This window comes from Thermobia domestica, chromosome 5, assembly GCF_964235325.1.
Source record: "Thermobia domestica chromosome 5, izTheDome1.hap1.1, whole genome shotgun sequence".
Classification (NCBI taxonomy): Eukaryota; Metazoa; Arthropoda; class Insecta; order Zygentoma; family Lepismatidae; genus Thermobia; species Thermobia domestica.
This window is the reverse complement of record NC_137458.1, coordinates 200,220,821-200,242,948: the sequence shown is the minus strand read 5'-3', so window position 1 is coordinate 200,242,948 and position 22,128 is coordinate 200,220,821. Positions and strand designations below refer to the sequence as shown.

Genomic DNA, 22,128 nt, shown 5'->3' with positions numbered 1-22,128 from the left:
TTGTTAGTGTGAAACTAATAGTTCCCACTATACGATCAGCATATTTATATTATGGTTCAACTTCCAAAGAACTTAAAAAAGAAAAGTATAACATATTAAGCTTCTGTTTCTGCTGCGTTGAAACTACAGAGTTCTTAAATTATAGAGTTATTACTTGTTAGATTCTCGAACAAAACAAAGTTTGCCTATTTTCCTTAGATATGTTTTCTCACCTCAAATTGGAAGACATCATTTAATCGAAACGAAAAATCACAGTTAATCGCAAAAAAATTACTTCTTTTCTATACTGAGAAGGAATAAAAGAGACAATAAATTGTTTTCTTTTTGCTTTCTTAAGATAGTTGCCCGTGGGTTGACCTCCCTGCCCCTGAGTGATATCAATTCTAAGAAATAGAATCTGGGTTATATTGAGAAGACTCAAAGAAAGAACAATACTATGCTTCATATAAATTTGAAAATTTTGAAGATTAAAAAAAAATATGATTTCAGCACAAAACAATAGCCTACATTTAGACGCCTCAAACGAAACACATACAACGTTTCATGAAACTTTAGAAATTTGTAGTAAAGTTATTAGTAAATTATTTTCTTTGTACCTGATGAATTTACTCTTGCCCCTGACTAATTTCAATTACAACAATAGAGGTTAAGTCTTAAGTTTCAAACAAAATATATTGTAATATCCCATGTGAAGTTGTTTATAAACAAATCCACGCATCAAGTGTTTATAAACACCACCACGTGCTTCATCAAGAGGAACTTCCACCAGGGGGACCTGCAATCACCTGCAGACGACATTTAGCCCCTCCCACGGAGCAGAAGACGAAATCGAAGCAGAAGCGCCACCGCCACCCAAGGGACGCTATAAATTGGGCAGAAGAATCCAGCTCAGTACCAGTTCTCTGGTGACCCTCCTTTAGTCTGCTACGGGACTCTTGGAGTAACCTAACCCCAGGCCTCTATTCTGCTACGGGACTACGCCTATCCTATCTCCTGGCTTAGCCTGCTGTTGGCAACTTAACCTGCCTCTGCTTGCTACGGAGCATTGGTTCCTTAACTCCACTCCTCTTAGCCTGCTACGGGGCTCTGTTGGAGATCCTGTCTGCGACCACTCGGTCAAAGACTACCTTTTTAAATAGAGACCAAACTGTATAGTATTTTTGTACAAATACTCTTATAGTGGATTTTTATAATAAAACTGGTAGTGGGAGTCGATTCCGGACACTCTTTTTATTAACAGCTCTACCTTTTCCTTATATGAGACGAAATCACACAAAGTTTTACATGGTAGATGCTTGACCGAATCAGAATATGCTCTAAATCATCTCCTACCGGACAGTATTTTTATTAACCTGAAAGTGAACTATTTTTTTGCAAAGGTATGTGGTTTCCTTTAGTGTACAATTAGTGAATCAGACTTGACTTCATTTTAGTGCATGCCTCAAACTAGAACTGGAAAGAACACTTTCCCGGAGGACGGTACAAATATGGAGCAGAATTCGCGCCCTTCTTTTAATGTACCACACCTTACTAAATACTCGGGTCATGTTACGGAGGACCCCGATAGATTTTTTATGCTTTTTGACCATCTTGCATTGTTGCATTCATGGAATGATCAGAAAAAGAAAGAACTATTACCTATGTACTTACAAGACGTAGCACTTGACTTAGTCCTACAGTTAAAGGCCCAGAATCAGTTAGACGCGCTTAATTATGAACAATTAAAAGACAAATTGGTTGAACTCAGTAGACCAAGACTACCGGCATACCGGGCGGAATTTGAAATTTTTCAAGTCCAACAAGGTGAAAACGAGCCTATAGATGCGTATTTTCTCAGAAAATTAAGGGTCATTAGACAAGTTCTGCCTCAGGCCACCGAGGAGCAGAAAATAAATTATTTATCCTTAGGTTTAAAGAAAACTTTTTTGCAAAAGATAGCGTTAGAAACATTTACAACTGTTCACGCCTTACAAACGCATTTACACAACCTCGAGAAAGCAAATGACCTAATGAAGAAACGTGATTACGTGGAATTACAACAGGCATTCTATTCACTCTGCGATCAGAGTACACCAGTCAGCAGTTTACTTTCATCAGCAATCGCTGGCGCTTCCTTCCCTGTGCATCAACAACAACTGACCTATCCAATATGTAACCCAACACCTAGTTGGAATCAATACCAGCAACCAGCTCCAGATTTTCCTACACCTTCAGCACCACAGCTACAGGGTGCATCACAAAATCAGATAATTCCAAGTCCTTCCCCCCAAGTTGCTAATCCGAATCCCCCTCCCGAACCCCCCGCGCCTAGCACATCTAGTAATTCCAGTGCAAACAATTCATTAGATTTCACTAAATTAGCAAATCAAATGGCTGAACTATCTCTTCTTGTAGCTCAAAATGCTATAAAGAACTCACAATTTAGGAGAGGTGGCCGTAACAATTATAGGTCGAAAAATACAAATAATGGAAATCAAAATCGGCAGAGAAATGGAAATAAAAACAATTCTAAAAATAATAATAAAAATAATAATAGTAATCCTAGGCCGGAAACAGTTACAGTATGCGGTACGTGCTATAAAAAAGGTCACTCTTCCAATACATGTTATAACAACAATCAGCAGGGAAACGCCTAAGAGGGCCCCAGGACAAACCCTCTCAAGAACATGTTCTGAGGGCCGAAAAACAGGAAAGAAGTGAACAACAAAAATTGGCAAATACATCACTTTATGCAGTGGCTCCGTTATCAGATAGCAGGGAGAACATTAAAATGTTAAATCAGGAACATAAATGATTAATTAATGTAACAATTAATAAAGAAAAATATCCTGTAATCATAGACACTGGCAGTTCATTGAGTCTTTGGCCTAAAAATTGGCTTTCACCAAACACAAAATTGATTCCTTTTAGCACTAATCTACGAGGAATTGAGAATTCTGTCATAAATTTACGCTATATAGCTTTGATTACATTCAGAATTGGCTCAACAACATTTTCTCATTATTTCAGAATTTTAGAGCATGGAGATTTTTTGCCTTTATTCGGTGAAGACATTCTAAATCGATTACAGACCAAAATTGACTTAAAGAATAACATGTTGTCAGTATACAAGAAACCACGGCCTCCGCAGTATCCAATTGAAATTGATACCCAGGAAAAATTATCTGCTAATGCTATGCATACAATAAAACAGCACAAGTCGGCTGATGTTTTTACAACTCGAAAGGTTACCATACCAGCCAGGTCACATTTCTTTTTACCAATTAGTGTCAAGAATCGGCAAAAGAATAATGAATATTTTTTCATCTCTCCATTAGAAAATTTGCTGGACAAATACGGACTACAGACGTTACCTACTAAGGTACCTAAGAATAATTTGACTTTATTAATATCAAATCCTACTAGTAGACCGGTAACGTTAGTAAAGAGCACCCCAATTGCTTACGTAAAAGAGAATCTTCAAGAAGTAGATTTACAGGGTAATTGTTCAGATAGTGACCATGATGATGAAACTTTTTATAGATCAGAAAGAGAGATTCAGGATCGATTAGAAGAAACAAAATCATTTTTTGACATTAATTTGTTTGACATAAACCCGGATTTATCAGAAGAAAAAAAGAAAGCCGTACAAGATTTACTCTTTAAATACAGAGATGTTTTTTCCTACACACCAACAGATATTGGATATTTCCGAGGTTATATACATAAAATAAGGATAGACAAAGGAGCATCCTTTCATCAAAGATCTCCTCCGGTTCCATTAGCAGTAAGACCTCAAATTGACTTACAAATCAAGCAACTCTTAGACGCTAATATCAAGGAATCTAGAGATAATTCGTTTTCATCGCCATTGCTCATTGTGAAAAAGCCCGGGACTTCGGAATTCCGGCTAGTTTTGAACCTCCAAGCTTGCAATAAGTTCTCACATTACCTAAGTATTCCATTTCAAAATACGGAGGATATTCTACATGTTTTAAGAGGAAAAGCCTGTATATCCACAATTGACATAAAATCCTCATATTTGCAGCTATTGTTGCATCCCAAAAGCCAAAAATACATGACTTTTGAGGTCAACCATACTAGAAAGGCATATAAATTCCAGAGGTGTACCATGGGTCACTCCAGTTCCGCCGCCGGACTCAGTATAGCTGTACGCATGCTTTTAGAGGGCCTACCACCCCGTATAACTGTCTTTGTTGATGATTTGGTCATAGGAAGTAAAAATTGGAAACAACAGTTATCGAATTTAGAATTACTTTTCAAAAGATTAAGAAAGCATGATTTTCGTGTCAGTCCAAAGAAGACCCACTTACTATACATAGAATTAGACGTTTTAGGCTTCACAGTTAGTGGGAAAGAAATCAAGATTTCACCCAAAATCGCTAACAAGATTCGAAACTTTAAGAAACCAACTACTAAAAGAACTCTGTAAAGCTTTTTAGGATTATGTTCCTATTTAAGAGCACATATCAAAAATTTCTCAGAAAAAGTAGAACCATTTCAGTGCCTTTTAGACAAGAATTCAAAATTTAAATGGACCTCTCAGCATGACGAATTATTTGAGAAACTTAAGACGGACATCATACACGCGCCATCTTTGTTTCACTTCGATCCCTCATTGGAAATACGCGTGTATACCGACGCTTCCTCTATCTCCGCAGGAGGCTTATTAGCATGCTATAACCATAAAACGAAACAAGAACGTGTTGTTGCCTATGCTAGTAGACGTTTTACACCAAGTGAAAGGAAAGCATCCACTTGGCAAAAAGAGCTGTACGCCTTAATTTATGTTTTGAGAAAATTTAGATACTTCCTCCTAAATAGAAGATTTAAATTATTTATAGACGCCAAATGCTTGACATCTCTCACAACACAAGCGGACAAAGTTGGGAAATTTAGTCGCTACCGAATATTCTTAGCAGACTACAATTTCGAAATACAACACATTAAAAGTCAATTACACCCAGCGGACATCTTTAGTCGTTTAGAAGATAAACAGGAGATTAAACAGGAAGAAAAACAAGAAATTGACAATTTCTCGGACACGGAAGATGCTAAAGTATTTGCATCCCGTTCTTTAGACACTATTCTCCAAATTGAACAACCTATAATTCTACCAAATTTAGCAGAAGAACAAAGGAAAGATCCTTCATTCTCTGACATTATTACTGTTTTGGAAAATAAGGAACCTAATAAGTTTTCTACTTTTCGGGCCGCAAAATATTTTTCTCTAAAGGACGGGATATTATACAGAACACAGAAGCATCCTCAATTAGGACTGCTATATCTACTTTGTGTGCCGAAATCTTTATTAAGTAAGTGGTTTGATGCCTTACACAATAACCCCATGGCACCACACTTTGGATATACCAAAACATATCAATCGGCGCTTAGGAAATACTACTTTCCTAATATGAAAGCGTACATTGCCAACAGAATTAAAACATGCATTTCATGTCAGAAACTCAAGAAATTACCAGTTAAACCAGCGGGTCAATTACTCCATCACCCACCTAAGCCGACTGCAACAGCTTGGCAATATGATTCTATTGGAAAAATAACAGTGGGAAATGGACAGTTTAAACACACATTAGTGGCCATAGAAGTGTCCACAAGATATTGTGTGACCAAGGTTGTGGACAACATAACAGCGGAAGAAATTGAACAATTTCTTATACATGACATCATACTCAAATTTGGACCTTTTTCATATTTGTACCTGGATAGACATCCAGTACATAGCGCTAAGAGGCTACAAAATTTGGCAAAATGCTATAACTTTGAATTCAAATTTTGCCCTGCGTACGACCATAAAAACCTAGGCATAGTGGAAACATTCCACAAGACAATACAGAATGCACTTAAATTTTTCGTGCAAGAAAACCAAAATCTTTGGCCGAAGCTGATACCATATATTACATTTGCTATTAATACATTTGTACAAGCCGGAACTAAATATTCTGCTTTTTTCCTCATGTATGGATATGATCTAAGACCATATCTGATATTGCGTTAGCGTCAACTCCAACATTATGTGTCAACAAAGAACATTTGAATAAAATACGTGAGAGTGTACAGAATAACTTGATCGCTAGCTATAATAAGCAGAAAAAGTATTTCGATAGCGGACACCGACAAACTCAATTTGAAAAGGGACAAAAAGTACTGGTCTACTTTCCTAATCGGCAAATAGGAGTACCGGAAAGTTTTTCAGCGTCCTATGTTGGACCCGTTCAAATCCTGGATAGACTGAATCCTAACCTTTATAAGATAGAATTTCCAAATTCTTTTTGGAAGAAAATACAAGAAATCTCAATAGACCGAATCAAGCCATTTTATGAAGGATAAATAAGTTCTTTATTATTTTCTAAACGAGCAAAAAAAAAAAAAAAAAAAAAAAAAAAAAAATGCAGTACTCACCACTAGAAAGAAGGAAATATAAAGTCAAGACTTCACACAGATAAAAACACTTTTCATAACGACACAAACATTCATTTCCTCTTTGTTTTATAAAAAGCTGATTCATTTATTTTACGGCTGAAGAAAAGAATGCTGACATCTGCATTTCCGTATTTAAAAGGCAAATGATCTTTTACAAGGACAGCTAACATAATTCTACATTTTCATCGTTATTTTTTTCTTTTTCTACTGTGAACTACATATTGTAACTGACATTATGCAACTTGAATATTGTACAGGACGTTTCAAAAGTTATGACATCTACATTATACAGGATGATCAGGAATTCAGGACCATCATTACTATTGTCATTGACATTTAAAATTGGATTATTTTATTTAAATACATATCTTTAACGCATATATTTTAGAAACTTTTACACCTTAAACAGGGTGACCAAGAAATCACGCCGTTCGAATCACGAACTTTCCAATATAAATTATCTTCATATCTCAGTGTCAATTACAACTTTTTTAGTATTCCTAAGTCTTATTATTTTATACATATTATATCGTCGTCTTCGCTCGTTACCAAACAAATTTAGAACGGACCGCATAGAAATTTCATCTCCTATTCCCGTGGAAACATTTAATACCAATAATACAACTAAGGAGCAATCGGTAAGACAGACTCCCACTCCACTTACTATAAGTGAATTAGTATATATTTATTGACGCCAAGCCAAAAACAGCCCTATCTCGAGGGAAATGAAGTATCATGTACCATGTACGGATCCTGCCTGTATATAGGGACCACCTGTTTAGTGCTCTATTCCGCTACCACATTACTGCTCCGAAAAGTGATTTTCATTTGTTTCAGTGCCACAAGTGTTTAGTGCTCAGTGATTTTTTTGTGTGTGTGATTTCTCAGTGTAGCCAACTATCACATAAACAAAAATAACCCTTCAGCTTATTTTTAAACAAGCCAGGGGGGTGTAATATCCCATGTGAAGTTGTTTATAAACAAATCCACGCATCAAGTGTTTATAGACACCACCACGTGCTTCATCAAGAGGAACTTCCACCAGGGGGACCTGCAATCACCTGCAGACGACATTTAGCCCCTCCCACGGAGCAGAAGACGAAATCGAAGCAGAAGCGCCACCGCCACCCAAGGGGCGCTATAAATTGGGCAGAAGAATCCAGCTCAATACCAGTTCTCTGGTGACCCTCCTTTAGCCTGCCACGGGGCTCTGTCTGGGAATCCCAACCTCAGCCGCTTAGCCTGCTACGGGGCTCTGTTGGCAACTTAACCTGCCTCTGCTTGCTACGGAGCATTGGTTCCTTAACTCCACTTCTCTTAAGCCTGCTACGGGGCTCTGTTGGAGATCCTGTCTGCGACCACTCGGTCGAAGACTACCTTTTTAAATAGAGACCAAATTGTATAGTATTTTTGTACAAATACTCTTATAGTGGATTTTTATAATAAAACTGGTAGTGGGAGTCGATTCCGGACACTCTTTTTATTAACAGCTCTACCTTTTCCTTATATGAGACGAAATCACACAAAGTTTTACAATATGCTATGGTTCATCCAATATATATTTCCCTGTCTTTCTGAATTTCCGTGACTGACAAGAAACGAACATGAACGTGTCATCCGGACACTCGAATCAAATCTAGTTCATTCGATGAACATAACAAAGATATGTTCATGCACAAAAAAATTAAGTGCCATGGACAACAAAATAGGTATGAGGGAAAAGCGTATATTGGTATACAAGCTTTTACCTTCTATCTATTCCGTCTATCAATACAAAACTTGGTACACACATTTCTTATCCTCTATAGTATTTTTCGAGATACATTTGGATTGTGTGCTTTTACCCGGGGCCACTCCAGAGAAGGCCAAAGTTGATGGAAGGAATTTCTGGAGGGAATTTTGCGACATTCTCCCAATTTTCCCTGTTCAAGTACGTTATGAGCTCCAATACATAGCACTTCTGGAAAGCTTGTTTTATGCTGAAGAGACTGAACTATAAACCATGTCTTTCCAATGAACACTATTGATGCAATAGTTATTTCACTGCGAATATACGATTTTCTTTATACTAAGAGAGTTGATGGGCCCTAGGACTTACTCCGTTGTCCATGGCACCTAATTTTTTGTGAACGAACATATCTTTGTTATGTTTATCGAATGGACTAGGTTTGATTTTGATGTCCGGATGACAGGTTCATACCCGTTCCTTGTGAGTAATACGTTTTCTCTGGTCAGTGACACCAAGAACGCTATCATTTATTGTAAGGTTTAGAATTCTGTTTTTAAATAGGCCTCCACCATCCCCATACCCATCCAATGCTTTCCTTTTTAATTTTTAAATACAGTATAAGCCTGCTTTCTTATTGTAAATATTTATTATGAGTCAAACTTCCTTTACTTGCAATACAATAAAACACTAGTATCAAACAATAACTACACATTAATAATACTTTTACTAGCTCGGCATTATGATACAATCATACACAGAAGTAAATAAACACATATATCGTAATTTAAGCTACGTCTTTGATTATCTACAACCAGCAAACCTAGCTTATCTTTTTCTTCTGTAGCATTTGAATTATTTTTATTTTTTTTTTTTTTCACCAGTCAACTGGAAATATTTTGAATTTAATTCATTAGGCTGAAATTTGCTTTTCGGTACATATTTACATATCAAGTTTTGCAATCCTTGTATAGAATGTTATTTCAGTCGGTGAATTAATTTATTTTTATTTTATTTATTTATTTATTGTTTTTTTTTTTTTTTCCAAAGCTTGAAGCTTTAACACTTTTCGGCGCTTCTCAAGCTTTTTTTTATTTCTGGAGGTATTTTTTCAGTCTTTTTCGTATCATCATCATCTTGAATCTGTCTTCATTCTTGAAGTGTTTTTCATATCTTTTGTAGGAAGTTCTAATGTTTATTAGCATCGCTTGAGTAATAGTAGCTTTCTGAATACTTTCGTGAAATATGATTGGATTTTTCACTATTCTCTAAGGAAATGGGCTATCTTCATGTATATTTTCTACAAGTATCTTTTTAGAACCTATTTCCAGTCTATTCAAAAACTCTTGGAAATAATGAGCTGGAAGTGGATTCAATGGCTTATTTCTATTAAAACTGTCAACATAAAATGAAATTACAACTACAGAAAATAATAGTAGTAATATTAAATGTACAAGCCAACTTACCGTTGCCCATTCAGTTTTCATTATAAATACTGATTATTGCAGAAACAAAGTTTACAAATTTCTGACTCTTCTGTAAAATACAACAAATTTCCCTCATTTCTGGAATATTTTGAATAATTACCCTAACTCATTTTAATCTCCTTGTTTCAATGTCAGTATGAACCCTTCTATGGATATCCTATTCATACAAAACGGAGAGCTATTACGCAGTTTATAGTCGAACGTAAACCTAATTAAAGGAGGTAAATTTATCCGCTCCTTTTGGCTGATTTTAACGTTTAGCAGGGATTATTAGAAAGACTGAAAAAAAAAAAAAAACATACGTTATATGGCATCAAAATCTTACAATTTACTCTGAATCGCTTATGATGCAATAATAAATCTTATTAAAGTTTTTTATTCATATCCTTTTTTGTGTATCAAAGAAAGATTCGTTGTTGCACCAATTCACCGGTAAGAAGAAACTGTAATCTTGCTTTTAAAACTGTAATCTTGCTTTTAGAGAATCTTCGAAAAATCGTAATACACAGTTGTGTCCCAATCAGTTTGACAAGCCCTGCCAACAAACAATGCAGATAATTCCATCATCTAATTCTTATCTTTCTAGGACTTCTTTGACAGATTTTACTTCTGTATTATTATTATTATTATTATTATTATTATTATTATTATTATTATTATTATTATTATTGAGTATTCTGCCTTTCGGCCTGTACTAAAGAACAATTACACGAATCATATTCCAATGTTGTTATTCATGTCGAATTACTGGGCTTTAATATAACTCGTAAAGTCCATCCACTGAATTTCGGGGAATCGTTTTACTTGAGTTTCTATATTCTCGTAGAAACTAAAACGTGAGATTGTATTTTCCACGATTTCGAAACAGTTCACTATGAAATCAAGGTTTATCCAAGTGTGCCCAGCCCAGGGGTTGGATCCATCTGACAAAACCACTTCAAAACACTTTGGTTTTACATCTTTTTATTAGTATAAGATGTGATCAAACGAAACCCGTTCGGCACCCCTGGTACGAACAGTTAATGACACAGGGTTGAACTGCTGAAGTGGTATGTGGTATGTAGTGGCATGAATACTTGTGACATTAGAACAGTGATCGTTGTGAAACTGGCTGAGGTGTTGCGTCGAATGAAGGACGCTACAGAGATTGACATCTATCGAAGACGACTGTCGTGAATTGGGCAAGAGACTCGTACAGGTCGAACAACAGTGAGCGATCTTCCCTGTCCTGGCCAGACGCATGTTGCTTCAACAGATCACAATCATACTGGGGTGGATGAGTGTGTTCGCAATAGACGTATGAGTATTTGAGCAATAGCCACGGAACTGAATATGAGCTATGGAGCAGCACAAACAATAATTAAGGACCTGGAATGCTACAAAGTGTGTGCACAATGGGTGCCACGGATGCTTACAGAGACACAAAAGCAAGAGTGTATGGACGCGTTTCTCGAACATTTGATGTGTTACCACACAAAAAGTGGATGAATTTCTTATGCAGATTGTGGCAGCGGATGAATCATGGTGCCGCTACTTTGAATCGAGTTTCAAATACGCAATACAATGCCCCAAGACGGTCAAGTCTGAGGAGTCAGCTGGCAAAGTCACAGTATATTCTTTTGACTACAGAGGGCCATTACGGATTGCTTTTAAGCCATCACAAGAGTCCATCAATGCTATACGCTATTGTGCTACGTTCACCGTCATTGGAAGGCCATCAAACGCATGGGAGATCTTACGTCACCCACCGTACAGTCCAGATTCATCGCTGTGTGATTTTCACATGTTAACTGAAAATGGCACCAAAGAGTTGTCGGTTCCAGATGGTGCTACGATTCAAGATGCAGTCAGTGAGTAGTTCGCCCAACAATCAACTGATTTCTACCTGGACAGAATTTATCGGCGTTGTAAAGTGGAATAAGTGCCTGAACGCCTATGGGGACAACTTCTGAACTGCAAATACCATGACACAGTCACTATGTACGCATGTTTCTCCTGTACACGTGCTATAATAATACACCTACTGATAATGGACACATGGGCTCCGAATGGGTTTCAGTTTGATCCCCCCTTACACATTATTGGTATAACCAAGCTGTATAAAATTACTTCCTTTTTTTCAAGATTTTGGACTTTTATAGGACGAATTAGGCATTTTCCGATATTAAGATAAGCTATGTCACCATTAAAAATACTAAAACATTATAAGATTATAGAAAAATTCCAAAGATGCTGAAATGAAAAAAAAATCCCAACTTTGTTTTCGAGATAACTAAAGAACAAATTAATTTACTGATTATATTTATATTTGAAACAACATACACAATTTTATACTTAAAAGCTATAAAGTAATAAAATTTCTAGAATATAGTGGCCCAGAACGTAAGAATTATCGATTTGGGCCATTCTTGACACACAGCTAGGTATGGGAATGGTTCTTCGTTTGTATTTACTTTTGTTGCGGTGGACAAATGGGGATAAGTGATAAAGGGGGCCTGAAATTCAAACTTCTAGCTAACATCACGCAAAAACGGTCTGACAAATTTAAGACATTTCTGTCACAAAGTTAGTATTTCAATCTTGGAAAATTTACGTACATCCAAAATGATTGTCGCATAACTGTCTTCTTGTAAGAATATAATTTGATAATGATTTTAAGGGTACTTTTAATACTGATATTATGTGTATAATCGGGAAATGTATATTTGTGGTAAATTTCATAGGAAAAGAAGTATAAATACGAAAATTAGAATGAGAAAAACAAAATGTTGCTAAATGGACATGAAAGTTTTCTTTTCGTTTTATTGTTCTTATTTACTGCTCTTTCGACAAAATTTTCCACATACTTGTCTTTGCCGATTATACACATACTAACATTATAAGAAATAACGGGCGAATTTGTTATCAAATTATATTCCTACAACAACATATTTATAGACATGCGTCAATAATTTTGGACATAAGTGTACATATGCTACTGCGCGAAGGAAAAGATGGCGAAGAATAGAGTGTGGGGTAAAATTCAAAAGATTTCAGTATTTATTTTGGTACGAAAAATAAAGAAGACACGCGCTTACCAGGCTTGAAATTCAAACTCAACAATATCATGCAAAAACTGCTCGACCGATATTGAACATTCTTGGCGCATACAAGAGAAGAATTTTCTTGGGAAAATTCATGGGCTTATTTATTTATATTAGCGCAGGGGCTAAATGGGTTAAAGGGAAATCAAAATTCAAATTTAGCAACATTAGTAAAACCAGCTTGATTCATTTGTTTTCATAACTTGTTCGAAGTCTTTTCCTTCTGGAAAACTTGGATGAATTTTTTACTGAAATTTAGATACACGATGCAGTGTGAAAAAAAAAGAAAGAAAGAAAAATAATAATTATAACTCGATCCCAACTCCCTTGTAGTCAAAACCGAATAGCAGAATGAATCTTTGGGTGAATCCCAAACTAAGAACCAGCAGAGGGTAAAGCAGTATGGATGTTCCGGTATTTCCTTGAACTGATGAATTTATCTGCATCTATTTTCACACGTAAAAAAAAAAAAAAAAAAAAAAAATAGCAGGTTGAAATTACAACACTTAAATCATGGAGTGCGAATGACAAACTTAGATCGATATTATTACATATAATGTTTTAATATTGTTATCTGTTATTTGGTTAGTTCGTTCGAAGTTTAAATATTTAGGGTACGAGACATACACCTACAACATAATGTGAAACCCAGATGAAGTCTCACCTGAAATTCAGCCTAGGTCTCCCGCCCCGATATCGCATACGCTACCATATAGCCATGAGGGAACTCTGATATATATTATTTGTAAGACACAAAGTGGTACGCCGGTACTAATTACTACATTAGAAATGCTTACATTATGATCTATAATAGTTTGCTTAAAGATAATTATTTTCTGTACATTGGCCACTTTTCAACAGAACAGATGGTGGCTAACACAGACAGGTTTTACTATATTATCAAACAAAAAAGCCTTGACTGTTTTTATAGTTTCTGAACACAGTTTGTTCTTCAGCCATTGGAAGTTTAAATATATATTGGGTTTGGTGGAGGGTTACAAGGTATGAAATATATATATATATATATAGGGCGTTTTAAAACAACAACAACGCCTGGGAGATGATTCCTGACACCAAAACAAGACAAAAAAGTATAGACCAACCTGGGTGCACAAACGCTTCCTTTCGGAGTTATAGGCTGCCGAAAACATAAAAAAATAAACTTTAATGGCGCACAGCTTCCAAAACTATGAGACCTACCATGGTCGGGTCAGGACTTCACTTAGAAACTAATATGTGCGCTATCCAAAAATACATGTTTCCGAATCCTAAGATACTCACGCAACAATTTTTATAGAGGGAGTTTGGCTACGGGCATATAATTTGAAGTACTCACCAACTACCTTTATAAAAATAGTTGCAGAAGTATCGCAGGAATTTGAGGCTTGGATATTTGGATTGGGCACATACTAGTTTCTAAGTGAAGACTTGATCCGACTAGGATAGGTTTCATAGTTTTCGAGCTATGGGCCTTTAAAATTCACTTTTTTCAAGTTTTCGAGAACCTATAACTCCGAAAGGAAGCATCTATGCACCCAGATTGGTCTATACTTTTTGTGTTATCTTGGTGTCAGGAATCATCTCCCAAAGGTCGGTGTTGTTTTGAAACACCCTGGATATATATATTATATACATACAGGGTGTTAATGAACTATACCGACAACTGTAAGAGGTGATTCCTCTCATCAAAATAAGAGAAAAAGTTCATATGGACCTATGGCGAAAAGTGCATAGGTTCAGAGCTAGGACTGCCTAAAATCGCGAAATAGCCAAAGTTCAGCAGACTGTATTTCGAATTCCAGAAACTGTGGATGGAGGTACAAGCCACGCATATACTAGAATTAGGTAGGCTCGAAGAAATCGCCCTTGGCCAAACCATATTATTCCGAAAAGCAAGAAAAGAACAGGTCACAGCAGAGAAACAAGACAGAAAGAAAGTTAAAGCTATCCTAACACGTAATTTTTTACAACGGTTGCCAAGAATAAAGCACCCTGGTCGCGCAAACCGTTCGTAGAAGCTACAAGTTAAGATAAACCGGTCCTACTGTTCGCCAACACAGCCAGTTCGTTCTGTTATTTGTCTCAGGAAAAGGCAAACAGATGGAGATAACTCACTTGAAAATTTAAGAAATACTTCCTCTGACTCACGGTTCGGCAACCTCCTACAAGAGGACAATAGCTAATGTTTGTATACAAGGAATGAGATTGAGACAAAAAATTCCTTTTTAAATAAAAATTCCAATCATCGGGAGAGGTTTCCTCTATAAAAGGAGAACTGCACTGTTTGCTGCGTCAAACGGCTGGTGTGTAGATGGTCTACAGTCTATTTTTGATTTTAAAAGGAAGGGGAAAGAAAATATTTCTACTGACTGTGCTTTCATTCAATGAAGCCACGATCGTATTATTAAACAGATGTTGTCACGTGTTGTTATTGATGACACTATCACGGGAAAGTTGAGGTACATTCTGGAGAAACATAGACAGGCTTTTAGGCGTAAGCCTAGATTTACCCATTTAATAAAGCACAATATAAATGTACCCAACCTTAAATCTTTTTTGTCAAAGCTAAGGCCTCTTGCGTTAGATAAACGGAAAGCAATGAAAAATATTTTACGGGTAATGGAAAGAGAGAAAATTATTGTAAAGCTAAACTTTCTTCATATTAATCTACCGATTTCACTTAGAAGGGCATAGAGGAAGAGTAAAGTTACCCTTTGATCATGTAATTTGTTTTTTCACTCGACACTGGTAGTTTTTTAAGTAAACAACCACACTTAGAGAGAATTTCATTTAATGCACAAGCTAGTTTTAGCTTCAATTTTCTCAGAACACAGTTCGCTTTTCGAAACGAGACTGTTATGATCGTCTAGTTAGTCGTCACTAACAATATTAGAAACAAACCATAGGTTGCGAATTTAAGAGATTTGAGTCAATCAGGTACGTATACGTAGGTGCTAGGCGGAATCGCGGGGTCTCAGTGGTAGAGCGTTCACCTCTGGTGCATGGGATTCCCGGTTCGATCCCAGCTCGCGTTAAGTGAACTTTGTGGTGGTCAAATACTGTGTGCGTGGGTTTACTGGAGTTCTCCCGTTTCCTCCCACTTTCTTCATTCTACTATTTCATTCATTTTTCATCATCACCGTCTCCTTTTGCCTCGCCGGCATAACCCTGGAACGTAAAACTTAAATATTTCATTTCATTTCTTCATTTTAGGTGCTAGGCCGAGTCCAAGAAATCCTTTTGAATTACAACTATTGTGTTACGTCGATACGCTTAGGAACAAGAAAAGGAGACAAAGACTTCTGCAAGGTGGGAAGGGACCTTGTGTTAAAAGGTTCAAACTGCATAATTATGTAGAAGATCCGTCTTTTACAATCTGAAGTACGTACAAAGCAGAAGAGGATGCTATATCTTCCTGGGCAGTCAAGCTCTCAGCAGGACGAAGACGACGTACATGTACTTGATAATCTCACAGATAGTAAAACTCTCCATTTAGAATCGCTTTCCAGAATTCCAAGAAAGGACATTGGAATCGTTATTTACGAAGGTGGATCCATCATGAGTAAGGGAAACTAGAACTGTAAAAACAAGTGATTTAGTTAATTTTGTGTGTGTGTGTGGGGGGGGGGGGAGAGGACTGCAAGATAATCCTTTTTTAAAAAATATTCTAACAAAGACTAATTTTGGGAGTTAATTTTGTAACTTAGTGTGTTCGGGAGGAAAATACTTTGTTGAGACTAGACTTTTGGGCAGCCCTAAGTCCCAAATGAAATTTCTTTCTAATTTTTGTATTATTTCAGTATATAAACTGTGCTGTATTTGTGTTGATTTTAATGCATTTTCTCTTAACGTCTTTTCTCTTAATGTGTTGGGGAGGAAAATACTGGAAGAAACAATAAACTGTGAAAGTTCAGAAATCTTTTTATTTTAAAAAATGTGGAAACACGTATCCCCCCCCCTTCCCAAGGATCCCACATGTGCAATGGAACACTTAGTGGTCCTTGTTATTTCTTGTATTGGTTATTATATAGATATATTGTGTTGCCATTGGTCACCGGATACCCATGCCGTATGTTAAACCAATCTCTCAGCAGCACCATACTAGTATCTTGTAGGACCATCTTTTGGCCCAATGATGTCTGCAACCCTTCGAGGAAGACTTTCCACCAATTTGTGATACATGTCAACGGGAATCTTAGCTAATTTATCCTACAAGGCGGCAAGGTCTGGTTCACGCGAGGTGCTCCAACTCATCTCAAAGGTATTCAATGGGATTGTGACCTAAACTTTGGGCTGGTCAATCAAGTTTTTCCACACCATATCCTCGAATCACGTTTATAATGCCTGCCGTTATGACATTTAAGTGTGTGTATGTCTCATTCTACCCCAATAGTGGAGTAAAGTAAGACAAATTGTCATGTTTTGTTTATGAGTAAGTAAACCAAAGCTGATTAACATTAAACCAAAATAACCAATATTGTATCATAGCCTAAACTCCAACCTTCTGTTCAGTTTTCGTTTCATTTTAATATCTTAAATAATACAAGAGTTATTACCTACGAAAAAAAAAAAATCTCACTTTCCCCTACTGGAAGAGTATACTATTTCTCCGACAAGGGGTTTGGTTTCAGTTTGTGAAGGAACAGTACAGGTTCCACTTTGCTTAACCGCAGTAGAAAGTGTCTTAAGTCTCAAACAGTGAAATCTAATTACTACGATTGTTAGAGGCTGAGGTAAGAAATTGTTTTCATTCACAACGAATTCTGGCACTTCTCTGGTTACGATTTTTCAATGTAATATAGTTGAAAATTTCAATAATTTTTATTCCCTTGTAAAAATCTGTGAAGACAGAATGTAATTAACATAAATGTTTATCAACCTAAGTACAAAACTGTGTTTTGACCTGTACTAGGTATTGGTTTTAATAAAAGAAAAGGTAGGTAATGTTACTGTCGTTCCTATTTGTAAATTGTGTGCTTATTCAGGTACTTTTTCCTAATAGTAAAATCGTAAAATAAAAGCAAATACTAAAAGGAATCCGCTAGTTGTTTAAGTCATATAGCCTTCGTTTCTACATCATATGAAAGATAATGAGTAGGGGTGATTTGTATGTTCTGCAGACAACTTTGCCGCCAAGTGAATTTATATAAAAATTACATTAACACATTTTACAAAAAATACTACCGCAAATTCTATTATTAAATTAGATTAGATTATGAATGATTATAAGATGTTCGAACTAAATATTTTCTATATATAAAAATCTGATTTTTCTATATAATAAATGAAAAAGAATGAACAATGAAATGTATTACTTGTGGTGAATTAAAACAATTCCAAGAGTTTTCTAGAAGTGGTAACATTAGACATAATGAATGTAAAATAAATAAATAAATAAATAAAATATGAAAACAAACTGGATGAAGTAGAAAATATAGGAACATTCTCATATGTTCTTGTAAATCCTGAACAACTATCTGTAAAAGAATTTACAGATTTATAAATTAGCTTAATTATATCAAAACATTTTCACATTTTTATGATGATTATAATAATAAAATGATTGAAACTATCAAAGAACTAATTATCATTTTCATAAAATAAATGAGTTGTGGGAAAATGCTTTGCCTTATAAAAAATTAAAACTATTACTTTGGTTTTAAGGAATATAATGATGTTTTAAATATTTATTAATAATAATGATCAATAATAAAAAATAAAAAAATGGAATGATTATATAGTCTTGTATGGAATGCAGATTAAGGATGATGCCTTTTTCAGATTGGGAAAAATTAATTTATAAAGCTTTAGAGGCATACTCATAAAAACACTACATCTAAATTTAAACCTAGCCATATTCTTACAAATATTCTATTTTGTTTTATTTTCTCCTTTATTAATTCTTCTCTTTCTTTAAATCTATTCCATTATGTCCCCAAATTAACCTATTTACACCATCTCGTAAGACATGTTTTATCATTCTTTGAATCTACCTCTAGTTTATTAACCTTTATAATCTATACTACGATATGCTTGTAACTTCTTATCAGATTTTTATCTTTATATGTTTATACATTATTCAATAAGCAGTTTTTATAATCGTCAAATTATATTTCTTTTGATACTACACTCTCGTTGTTCTTTTAGCTTTTTTCCTCTTCCATAGTTTCTACCTTAAAGGCACACATCTTTGAACTTAATTTAACAAACTGTCATTATTTTACCTTTATTCTCATCTTTCATCCTTACTAATACTTTTTTATTTATTAGTGGTATGTCATATTTATTGTTTTCTTTATAACCAATTGTGTCGAACTAATCAACCACTTCTTTTAAATCTTTACAAAAATCATCTGCCTCAATTTTATATATAAAGTTATCGGTGTCCATGTAACATACATCTATGTTATTCCCATACTTATGTTGCAGTGTTATAATGGAAGTCATACATTAAGAGTTTTGATAAATCTAACATTTATATCAACATATATTGGTTTATTAAAGGTTGGTATTTATTTCTCTTTTCATATGTAATGCACACAAATCTTCAGTAAATATTGCTCTATTATCGAAATTAGATTTTGAAATTAGTTTTATTACTTTTTCTACTCTCCTTGGATTACATTCTAATTGGATAAGCTGCTTCTTTCGAATGTTTTCCATCGTCTTCCCATACACAGTATCGTAATTTAACTTTCTGAAATAACTTCGTTTATTTAAAATTATCTAATAAGTTATTCTTAGCTCTAGTTCTCAATTCCGTATTTAAATCAATGTACTTTTTCAACCAATCTGATTGTTTAAATTCTAATATTCTATGCACCTTTTTCAATAGGCAGCAAAAATAGTAGCTTCCCCACTTGCCTGTAAAATCAATGCATCTTTTAAAAAATGGTACATTTCCTACGAAATTAAAATCATCAATCATAAAACCATTACACAAGAAAGGAAGCAGGGATAAAGTGGAAAACTACAAACCAATTTCCCTTACGTCAGTGTTCTCAAAGATATTTGAAAATGCTTTACTTTCTAGGTTACACAAAAATCTAAAATGTAACGATTTTTTTTTTTTTTTTTTTTTTTTTTAAGAAATCAACCCAAACTGCTATCTACGTTTTCGTTATGTACGTCATACATGCCATGGACACAACATGCTATCCTTTCGGTGTCTTCTGTGACTTGACGAAAGCATTTGATTACACGGACCACCAGATTTTATTAAATAAGTTGTGTACATACGGTATCAGGGGTATTCCACTATCGTGGATAGAATCCTATCTCTCGAACAGAATACAAATTGTAGAAAAATCCCACCTAAACCAAGACTCGAACTATATGGGTAAGCACAAATCAAAACCTGCATACATCAACGTAGGTGTTTCACAAGGATCAATTTTGGGATCTATATTGTTTCTTCTCTACATAAATGATCTGCCAGACCACCTTAGAGAGACTAAACTTATTTTGTATGCAGATGATACAAACGTAATTTAAAATCAGAACCACGCAAAATCCAAAAGAAAATAGATAACAATATGTCACAAGTGGTTTCCTGGTTTGAAAATAATAAACTATTTCTAAACTCAGACAAAACGTCCTACTTATACTTCCATCCTAACCACGCTAAATTGACACCATATCCAGTACTTCGAATAGACGAGAAAATAAAGCCAACTCAAACAGTCAAATTTCTTGGTCTTCTGATGGATAATAATTTGTCCTGGTCTCAACATATTGCAAAATTATGTCATGAATTATCCTCTGTAATCTTCCTAATAAGATCACCTGTTCCCATTTTAAGTAGACAAGCAGTACTAACAGCTTACCATGCACTGTTCCACAGCAAAATCAGATATGGAATAGCCTTTTGGGGTTCGTCCACTGAATTGAAGAAAGTTTTTATATCCCAAAAGAAAGTGATAAGAATAGTCACTAATACCTCATATTATACTTCTTGCAGAACGCTATTCAAAGACCTAAATATTCTTCCACTTCCTTCATTGTATATATACGAAACATTACTTTTGGTCCACAAGAAACAAGAATTGTACAAAAAGAATTCAGATAAACATGGATATAATACGGGACCGAAGTCACATCTTCAAGTTCCTCTTCATAATACCACTTTGTTTTCGAAAACCATCGCATACAAAGGTGTACAACTCTTTAACTCTTTGCCTAATCAAATTAAATCTCTTCCCAAACATGAAAGTTTCAAAAAATCAGTACGTACTTTTGTTAAACCACTGCTCTTATAGTGTGGAGGAATACTTGCAAACTGATCTAGGTTCTGCTAAGTCGTAAATGTAATTTTTGTACACATTACATTTTTTTCTACTTTATAAGAAAAGAAAATGTTGTATGGGTGAGTGATGTATCTTAATAATCCTTCCAAGGAAACTACATTTTATCATGTTTTTCTATCACCTAGAAGATATTGTAAAAGTAGTTATGTTTTTACAATAATATGAATATATATTTTGTGTAATATCATTGACATGTTCTTTACCATATTGCAATCAGCCAATGTAAATGGTCACTGAACGCAATAAAATTCAATTCAATTCAATTGAACAATCCAGTTCGAAATATATATATATATATATATATATATATATATATATATATATATATATATATATATATATATATATATATATATATATATATATATATATAAATGTGTTCAAAACTTCCTTTCCAACAGGTCAGCCATTTCTCGTTATGATAGACAAGTCTTTCTCATTTGTATAATAATGCCCTCCTAAGCGAAAAGACCTTATCTCCATTTCACATAATTTCGAGAAAATAAGCAAAACGCGCTTTGGCTTAGGCTGTACGTTAAAATTTGTTGTAGGTCAGTAAAACTTTATTGAATGTTTTTTCACGATCTAAAATTTATGTAGTAATACATTTAAATATTTTACACTGTTGCATTATGGGTAAATTTGGAGTTACTCTTATTTTGTTTCCTAAGTCTTTACAAAATGATCGATCACAGTAAGGAAAATACCTTAACTCCATCGTTGACGTTAAAACACAACATAATTATTACGTTTTTGTTTGTATTTTAGAGTTTCTTTTTTTTAAATTCGCTTGAACACATTTACATAATACAGAACTTATTACAGTTACAGTATTAACGTTGAATACAGTTGTAAATACACTAACATCTATTTAATATAAAAATATCTTTACAAACATAATTAAAAAGGATAGAAAGTGCAAACAAAAAAAGTTTTCATACATGCTTCTAATAGAATTTTAAGTACATAGTCTAAGTTTTATTTGGTATAGTAACATAATTCTTGCTTATCTCTCCAAGAATTTGTTTCTCAATTGAATTATCAATCATCATTCAAGTGTCTTTTTCTCCAAGATCTGCAACGTT

The 22,128-nt window shown here is 34.8% G+C and overlaps 1 protein-coding gene across 4 annotated transcripts in view; it reads right to left on the bottom strand.

Annotated features, from left to right (window-relative positions):
• The window catches only part of LOC145686342 (uncharacterized), a 211,315-nt gene that overhangs the window by 148,016 nt on the left and 41,171 nt on the right, over positions 1 to 22,128 (bottom strand). Inside the window, exon 2 of one of the 4 annotated variants that reach the window (XM_081759573.1) lies at positions 9,634 to 9,933. The exons of the other annotated variants lie outside the window; for them this stretch is intronic. Coding sequence (XP_081615699.1) covers positions 9,634 to 9,654 — 21 coding nt within the window. The 5' untranslated portion in view covers positions 9,655 to 9,933. The remainder of the gene's footprint in view (positions 1 to 9,633; positions 9,934 to 22,128) is intronic. 4 annotated transcript variants of the gene reach the window in all.